The sequence below is a fragment of the Elephas maximus genome, chromosome 12 (genome assembly GCF_024166365.1).
Source record: "Elephas maximus indicus isolate mEleMax1 chromosome 12, mEleMax1 primary haplotype, whole genome shotgun sequence".
In the NCBI taxonomy this organism is placed as follows: domain Eukaryota; kingdom Metazoa; phylum Chordata; class Mammalia; order Proboscidea; family Elephantidae; genus Elephas; species Elephas maximus.
Genome location: NC_064830.1, coordinates 103,653,167 through 103,661,950, shown reverse-complemented (window position 1 = coordinate 103,661,950; position 8,784 = coordinate 103,653,167). Strand labels below are relative to the sequence as shown.

Here is an 8,784-nt window from a genome sequence, read left to right as displayed (position 1 = left end):
CAACTTTTGAGTAAGCAGTTGAGTGTGTTGATCATTTGCTCCATCCAGGAACTCCCTTGTTATTTCTGGGTGATTTATATGTTTCTATTATGAACAGAACCCAAGTCAAGATATTTTCAATCGCCACATATGCATGTGAAAGCTGGACAATGAATAAGGAAGACCAAAGAAAAATTGATGCCTTTGAATTATGGTGTTGGTGAAGAATACTGAATATATCATGGACTGCCAGAAGAATGAACATACCTGTCTCGGAAGAAGTACAGCCAGAACGTTTCTTAGCAGCAAAGATTGCAAGACCTTTTTTTCACTTACTTTGGACACGTTTTCAGGAGGAACCAATCCCTGGAGAAGGACATCATGCTTGGTAAAGTAGAGGGTCAGCAAAAAAGAGAAGGCCCCTCAATAAGATGGACTGACACGGTGGCTGCAACAATGGGCTCAATCATAGCAATGAATGTGAGGATGGTGCGGGAACAGGCAGTGTTTTGTTCTGTTGTATATTGGGTGGCTGTGCGTCAGAACCGACTCAACAGCACCTAACATAACACAGCACACAACATAGTAAATACATTTTTCCCGTATTTCCTAACTTGTTAGTAATGATACAGGAAAGTCATTTTGTATGGTTTTTTATGGCTATTTTATCATTTTACATTTCACCATTTTAGTGAACTTTAACAACAATGGCTTCAAACATAGCAAAGATCACAAAGGTGGCGCAGGACTAGGCAACGTTTCATTCTTTTATACATAAGGTCACCATGAGGAAGAGCCGACTTGCGGTAACTCACATAATAGTTTTAATATCACTTCCTTGGGTTTCTAGAAAATCATCCACAAATAATAGCTAAGACTCGAGCACTTATCGTTAGGTACTGTTCCAAGTCATTTCATCCTCACAACTCCATGGAGCAGGTACTGTTCCCATTTCACAGCTGAGATATCTGAAACTTGAGAGATTAAGTAACTTGCTCGAGGCCAAAGAGCTAGTAAGTGGCAGAACCAAATTTCAGACTCCAGCCCTCTAGCTCCAGAGTTCATGTTCTCAATCACCAAGCTATATAATCTCTGTACTGGTAATATATTAACTCCTTTTCTCTCTACTTTTGTTTCCATTGAACAGAACTTCCAGAACAATGGGAACTGTGGTGACAGCAAACATCCTTGTCTTCTCAATTTTAACTGGAATGCCTCTAACGTTTTACTATTAAGTATGACAGTCCTGGGTGTGGCTTAAGAAGGAAACGTTTGTAAAGAGGTTATTAATAACAAAGCACATTGTCCTAAGACGAAAAGCCAAAAATCAACTATTTGGGAAAGAGGGATGAATCACGAACTTTTATTTATAAGGATTTCTGTTCCAAAGATTTATTCCAATCACATTTACAGTAGATAAAACATCAATACTTTCTGGCTGGGAAAGCGGAAGCTCCGGTCATAGTTTCGCTGTTGACTGTAGAGAAACACGGTCTTCTACGCTAGGCAACAGTCCGTGTCGGAACAACTTGACCAATATGACATACAGACAAAAAATCAGTTCAGCAACTTACAGACGTGCAGAAAAACCGAAAGAAGCCAGCTTTTGTGGGACTGATATGCACACTTTATTTAACAAATATAATGTACAACATCTAAAAGAACTGTGTATTTCCAGGAGAATTATGACTATGGATACCTGGATTAGCACCTAAAAAGTACGTAGAAAATAAAGAAAAAAGAAGAGGAAGCCTTCCTACTAAAATCATTTGGGCCCAGGACATTCTAGGAGCAAACTCTCCCGGCACTGGATGGTAACTCATTGCCACACGAGCACTGTGACCAGCTGTCTAAGCTAACGGCTTTGTGCCTTCAGTGCTTATGACACTAGGTGTGTCGAGCTTGAAAGATGTTTCAAGTAGATCTAAGTTAAGGATAAAAAGTTTTATACCCACCCTAGTTTTATTCCAAAAATCACTACCCTAGAAATCTGTGGTATACGATAGTAAAACCTGTGAGAGCCGAACTCACTGGGACTGCCTCGTTCTTCTGGGTCTCAGCGCAAGTTTTCCGCCTTTGACAGGTGCAGTCTTACCACTTTTCTATCACTTGTGTTAGTGGAATACATTTATGTTTTCCTTCTCTGACAGGTTTCTGTCTTTCCCAGGTTTTACTGCATCAGGAAGATGTTGGGAAAGCAAGGGAACCTTTCCTGACTGCTCGTGTGATGTGAGACTGTTCGAGAACCATTCACAGTCTCGCAGGTACGCTCACCATGTGCAGGAGTCACTGAGTGGAGGAGAATGGTAACAGCACACAAATGTCCCCTTAGGACAGGAAAAGTCCCACAATGCAGGTGGCTGCGCAGCCTCCGTGGACTAGAGATCAGTTCACATTACACGGGGCATTTAACACAGTATTCTTTGGTAATAACCAGGAAAATAACCTTCCTTGCTTATAAAATAGATCAGTGGTTCTCAACTGGGAGCGATTTTGTCCCCCAGGGACCACGTGGCAATGTCTGGAGACATTTCTTTACAACTGGGAGTCGGGAAGGAGAATGCTCCTGACTTCAAGTGCATAGCACTGCCCCCAGAGCAAAAAACTCTCAGGCTCCAAATGTCAACAGAACTGTGTTTGAGAAACCCTGCCCTAGGTTTATAGGATGCGTGTCTGGGTGATCCACGAAGTCAGAAGCAGACCACGGAGGCTGAAGGCACCCTGCACTTTACAGCTCTGAGGGATGTCCCATCAACGCTCACCATCAGGCTCCTATCCGCCCCCTGCCTTCCAACCCATACCCAGGTCCTGTACCTCAAAGAGCTCAATTTACATCTGTTGAACGAATGGGGGAAAAAGATGCAAGAAGCATGATTTAAAGTCTTCAATGAACTACCCTCAACGGCGACTTTATGTGGCTATAGGAATTATCTGAACCTCAACAGTGTCATAGTGTCTTGCTATAAAGGACTTCAACTTTGAGGACTAACACATTGTTCAAAGTGGAGCCATCATTTTAATGGGAGTAGGTCCATCCACTTCCAGGTTCATTTCAGTGGGGAAACCAAACAAAGTGGGGGTCAAGGCAGACGCTCAGCCTACTTCATTTTCAACTAACAAAATAACCACATGAAATGCCATGCACAGCAGACACCATTCCTTTTTTTTTAAAACATATTTACAATTTTACATATTTATTTATCAATATATCTTCTATCTTTACAGTTACAAAATTATTTCAAACTACAGAAGAGTGGTACCACTGAATCCCTTCGAACATATACTTTGCGTCATTCATTTGTCTGACCCTTTAAAAGGCAATTATTTACCCCAAACGAACCCGAGTGCATGCCCCGGAGGAAGCACGTAGGAAAACCATGGAGAAAAAGCAGATATTGGTAAAAGTTTCACACAAGCCTTAAATGAATCTATTTCGGTAACTCAAATAAATATATTTTATTATTTACTAACCGTCCTCTGCCAGGAAAAACAAAACGAAACAAACCAACAAAACAATCCCCACAAAACTGTACCTTTAAAACTGCTGACGCTTATAAGCAATTAAGTTATATCCTAGATCCCAACCGGTGGACTGGAGTAAGGGGTAGTTATATCCTAGAACCCAACCGGTGGACTGGAGTAAGGGGTAGCTGTAATTTAGACTCGAATAAATACTATCCATGTCAATAGCCATCATCCTGCATAAACCTGAGGTTGCAACGGTGGAGGGAGTTTATCATTTTCAACGTTTTCAGAGTCAATAGCTGCTAAAGGCTGATTTGGGGCCTTAATGTCAAGTGGGTATTTCTCAACAATGTCTTGAACCTCTTTTGCGATTCCGTCCGTCCAATCTATAAGGTCTTTTTCAAGTTTCTTGGCTTCACTCATGATCCTTTCCTGTCGTTCATTCAATTGGGACAGGAGATCCAGGTTCTTATACATCTGCTTAACACCTAAGCAGGCTCCTGGAGACCAGGCCTCAGATTCTTGCTTCCTGGGAGAGGTCTGGCCAGACATGTAGCGATCAAAATCCTCCTGACTTAAATTCAACGACTGAGCATCTAACTTCTCAATGAAAGCCACGGCACAGCACTGCAAGAAAAGAGAACCTAATTTATTATATAGTCAGGTCAGGAAAGCTACCAACATTCAAATAGATATTTTAACACGGTTGTTAAAAGAACAAGCTTTTAAATCAGCCAGCTTGGGTTAACTGTCATCTCTGTCATTTTAACAGCGACAGCTGTGTGACCCTGGGAAAGTTACTCAAGCTCTCTGAGGTTTACACATCTGCAAAATGTGGGGGATGTCACCTAGGTTTACTGCAAGAGTTAAACAACACAACTCCCGTGACACACTTAGCCCACAGTGCCTGGTCTGTGGTAAGCCATGAATTCTCGGTACAGACATGCTGGGGCAAATGCCACACTAGACAGACCTCTGTTACTTTCTTACAGTGACTACATTTTTATGCAATGAGCATGTACCATTTTCACATTTAAAAAAAAAAACAAAACCATTCAAGATAAACAGGGAAAAGCGGGCAGCTGTCAGGATTTCAGCTGAGAAACCCATTACAGGAGTCTACATTACCACTCATAAAAAAGTGAATCATCTCTTTAAGGAACACTTAGCAAATCTATGACAACTGACCCACTGGATGACAGTAGCTGGAGAACAGGCCCCCTTGCGCTTCCACATGGAGCTGTACTGCACTGTGCTGTGGCCCGGCCGTTACCTAGAGATAGGAGGGACCTACTGCTGTCCTAAAGTCCCTGGTTTAGGTCACATGGCACTGCACTCACGGGAACAGGGAACGCAGGATGAGAAAATATTTGATGGGGAAACAATTTCAGTTTTGAACAAATTAAGCCTGAGGAGCTCAGCGTGAGGTCAGGACAGGTGACTAACAGATGGAGGAGACAGTCAGGGAGAGAGACGCAGAGTGGCAGCACCCCAGGGAATAAGACAATCCAGCGGAGGAGAGGGCACAGGGCCTACCAAGGGACTGGAAGGGGATTGGGGGGACCCAGAGCCTACCAAGGGATAAAAGCAGTTGCCAAACAAAGGCCTACGAGAGGAGTGAAGTAAGATGAAGATGGAAAGGTTCCCCTGTGACTTGGCAACTGGCAGACTTCATGTTTGCCCAGGCAGTCTCACTGGAGTGGGGCCGAACCCCGAGTCAGGGAAGAAGGAGATGAGGCGAGTGGGCACAAATGCAGCAGAGGCCACAAGTTAAGGTGCTGGGGAGCCGCCAAGTGATCCAGCAGCTGCACTGCCGATGACTAGGGCCGCCTCCCAACACCCCCAGTCCTGCTTCGGTTTTCCTCTACAGGCTGCGTCCCGACCTCTGCCCTTCCCCGGGGTGTCCAGATCTCCTGGCGCTCTCTGTATAAAGACAGGAATCCACAAGGCTTTTCTATGGCAGTCCAAGTACACGTTCCATTTATGGTAAGAAACAGGGGTACTTCCACCTCATCCCATTCAGACCGATGAAGCTTTTTTGAGGAGCCTGGAAGGGACGGAAAGCACCGCAGGTAAGGGAGTGAGCATTGCCTACACGGAGCACTCCCAGCCCCACCACCTGCAAACCCTGCTCCCCAGAAGCTGGCACCGTGGTAACGAACACTGAACATAATGGCTGAAGACAAGGAGTCAGTAACACGGGTGGGGCCTAGTAGAGTTGTGGAATGACATCACGGATATTATACATGAAGAAAGCAAGAGGTCATTTAAAAGACAGGCAAGAAAAGACCAAAATGGATGTCAGAAGAGACTCTGAAACTTGCTCTTGAAAATCTAGTAGCTAAAGCAAAAGGAAGAAATGATGAAGTAGAAGAGTTGAACAGAGGATTTTGAAGGGTGGCTCAGGAAGGCAAAGTAAAGTATTATAATGACACGTGCAAAGAGCTGGAGATAGAAAACCAAAAGGGAAGAACACGCTCGGCATTTCTCAAGCTGGGAGAACTGAAGAAAAACTTCAAGCCTCGAGTTGCAATAGTGGAGGGTCCTATGGTGAAAATATTAAACGACGCAGGATGCATCAAAAGAAGATGGAAGAAATACACAGAGTCACCATGCCAAGAAGAAGTGGTCGATGTTCAACCATTTCAGGAGGTTCCATATGAGCAGGAACCAATGGTACCGAAGGCAACTGGCGAAAAATAAGGCTCTAGTAATTGACGGAATACCAACTGAGATGTTTCAAAAAACGGATGCAGCGCTGGAAGTGCTCACTCATCTGTGCCAAGAAATTTGGAAGACAGCTATCTGGCCAACCGACTGGAAGAGGTCTATATTTATGCCTATTCTCAAAAAAGGTGATCCCACTGATTGCAGAAATTACTGAACAATATCATTAATATCACATGCAAGTAAAATTTTGCTGAAGATCATTCAAAAGCGGCTGCAGCAGTATATCAACAGGGAGCTGCCAGAAATTCAGGTTGGTTTCAGAAGAGGACGTGGAACCAGGGATATCATTGCTGCTGTCAGATGGATCCTGGCTGAAAGCAGAGAATACCAGAAGGATGTTTACCTGTGTTTTATTGACTATGCAAAGGCATTTGACTGTGTGGATCTTAACAAATTATGGATGACACTGCGAAGAACAGGCAGTCCAGAACACTTGATTGTGCTCATGAGGAACCTGTACATAGATCAAGAGGCAGTTGTTCGAACAGAATGACGGGATACTGAGTAGATTAAAGCCAGGGAAGGTGTCAGGGTTGTACCCTTTCATCATACCTATTCAATCTGTATGCTGAGCAAATAATCCGAGACGCTGGACTATATAAAGAAGAACAGGGCATCAGGATTGGAGGAAGACTCATTAACAACCTGTGTTATGCAGATGACAAAACTTTGTTTGCTGAAAGTGAAGAGGACTTGAAGCACTTACTGAGGAAGATCAAAGGCCACAGCCTTCAGTATGGATTACACCTCATCATAAAGGAAACAAAAATCCTCACAACTGGACCAATAAGCAACATCATGATAAATGAAGAAAAGACTGAAGTTGTCAAGGATTTCATTTTACTTGGATCCACAATCAACACTCATGGAAGCAGCAGCCAAGAAATCAAAGACGCATTGCATCGGAGGAATCTGCTGCAAGAGACCTCTGTAAAGTGCTGAAAAGCAAAAATGTCACCTTGAAGACTAAGGTGCACCTGACCAAGCCATGGTGTTTTCAATCGCCTCCTATGCATGTGAAAGCTGGACAATGAATAAAGAAGACCGAAGAATTGTTGCCTTTGAAGTGTAGTGTTGGTGAAGAATACTGAATATACCCATGGACTGCCAGAAGAACGAGCAAATCTGTCTTGGAAGAAATACAACCAGAAAGCTCCTTGGAGGCAAAGATGGCAAGGCTTTGTCTCATGTACTTTGGACATGTTGTCAGGAGGGATCAGTTCCTGGAGAAGGACATCATGCCTGGTAAAGTACACAGTCAGGAGAAAAGAGGAAGACTCTCAATGAGATGAACTGACACAGTGGCTGCAACAATGGGCTTGAGCACAACGATTATGAGGATGGCGCAGGACTGGGCAGTGTTTCATTCGGTTGTACACAGGGTCACTATGAGTCAGAACTGACTCGATGGCACCTAATAACAACAACAACTTTAAGGAAAAGATAAAAAGGTTACAAATACAAAACTAGGTACAAAAGTAAATACATATTTAGAATGTAAAAATAAGTCACAACAAATGTCTGGAGACTTAGAGACTCAAGGGCCTGTCTTGAGGTCCTCTTCAGGCAATTTACCAGAAATGCTCCCTCACTGGCAGCTGGTCCCACCTGCCCGACCCCCATCACTCCCAGCACAGAACAGCCGGCACACGAGGTGCCCTGAGGCTCCAGCTCACTACCTTTACAATACATCTAGTCTAAAGCAAATAAATTGCTGTGTTACTGGGTGCCGTCGAGTTGCTTCCGACTCACAGTGACCCTACGTACAACAGAAGGCAACACTGCCCAGTCCTGTGCCATCCTCATGATCATTAAAAAAGCAAGTAAGTAGAAGCTTCCAAAACCAAACCCACTGCTGTTGAGTTGACTCTGCCCAGTCCTGCAGAACTGCTCCACGGGGCTTACAAGGGTGTAAATTGGTATGGAAGCAGACTGCCAGATCTTTCTCCCACAGACCGGCTGGTGGGTTTGAACCGCTGACCTTTTGGTTAGCAGCCAAGCACTTAAACACTGCGTCACCAGGGCTTCTTAAGTAGAAGCTTAAAAAAAAAAACTTGTTGCTGTCGCGTCGATTCCAACCCATAGCGACTGTATAGGACAGAGCAGAGCTGCCCCATAGGGTTTCCCAGGAGCGGCTGGTGGGTCCCAACTGCCGACCTACAGGTTAGCAGCCGCAGCTCTTTAGGTAGAAGATGCTCAGCAGTCAATAAAAACAAGTGTTTGGCTTTACAACTTGGGTAGACATAATATAACACTGTTGTGGCTAGAATCAATTACCCATCAGTGTTGTTTACAAATTAATAACAAAACAACAACTGAAAATCACGTCACAGCCTCTGAACTGACCCTTTCTTAAAATATCTGTGTTTAGCTCTAAGAGGCAACTTGTAGAAATAACTCAAAAAATAAGCCTCGAGTCTTTCAGTAGGGAATCAAAGTCCAAGATTTGACTCGTTCCTGGTTAAAACAGCCTGACCCAGTGAACAGCCTCTGGCCCCAGGGTGGCACTCAGCAGCCGCAGAAGCTCAGCACATGGCTGTCCCATTTCCCGTGAGAGAGACACAAGCCCTGGTGGATGCTGGGGGTGGGGTGTCTGCATGGCCCGGTGGG

At 44.2% G+C, this 8,784-nt stretch overlaps 1 protein-coding gene across 4 annotated transcripts in view; it reads right to left on the bottom strand.

Moving 5' to 3' along the window:
• Positions 1-1,267: 1,267 nt before the first annotated feature.
• Positions 1,268-8,784, bottom strand: part of RABGEF1 (RAB guanine nucleotide exchange factor 1) — a 68,192-nt gene continuing 60,675 nt past the window's right edge. For 3 of the 4 annotated variants that reach the window (XM_049904555.1, XM_049904556.1, XM_049904557.1), the window contains exon 9: positions 1,283-4,071. In XM_049904555.1, the coding sequence (XP_049760512.1) occupies positions 3,673-4,071 (399 nt within the window). In that variant the 3' untranslated portion in view covers positions 1,283-3,672. Of the gene's footprint in view, positions 4,072-8,784 lie in introns of all 4 variants that reach the window. The other variant, XM_049904558.1, reaches the window with a different exon arrangement.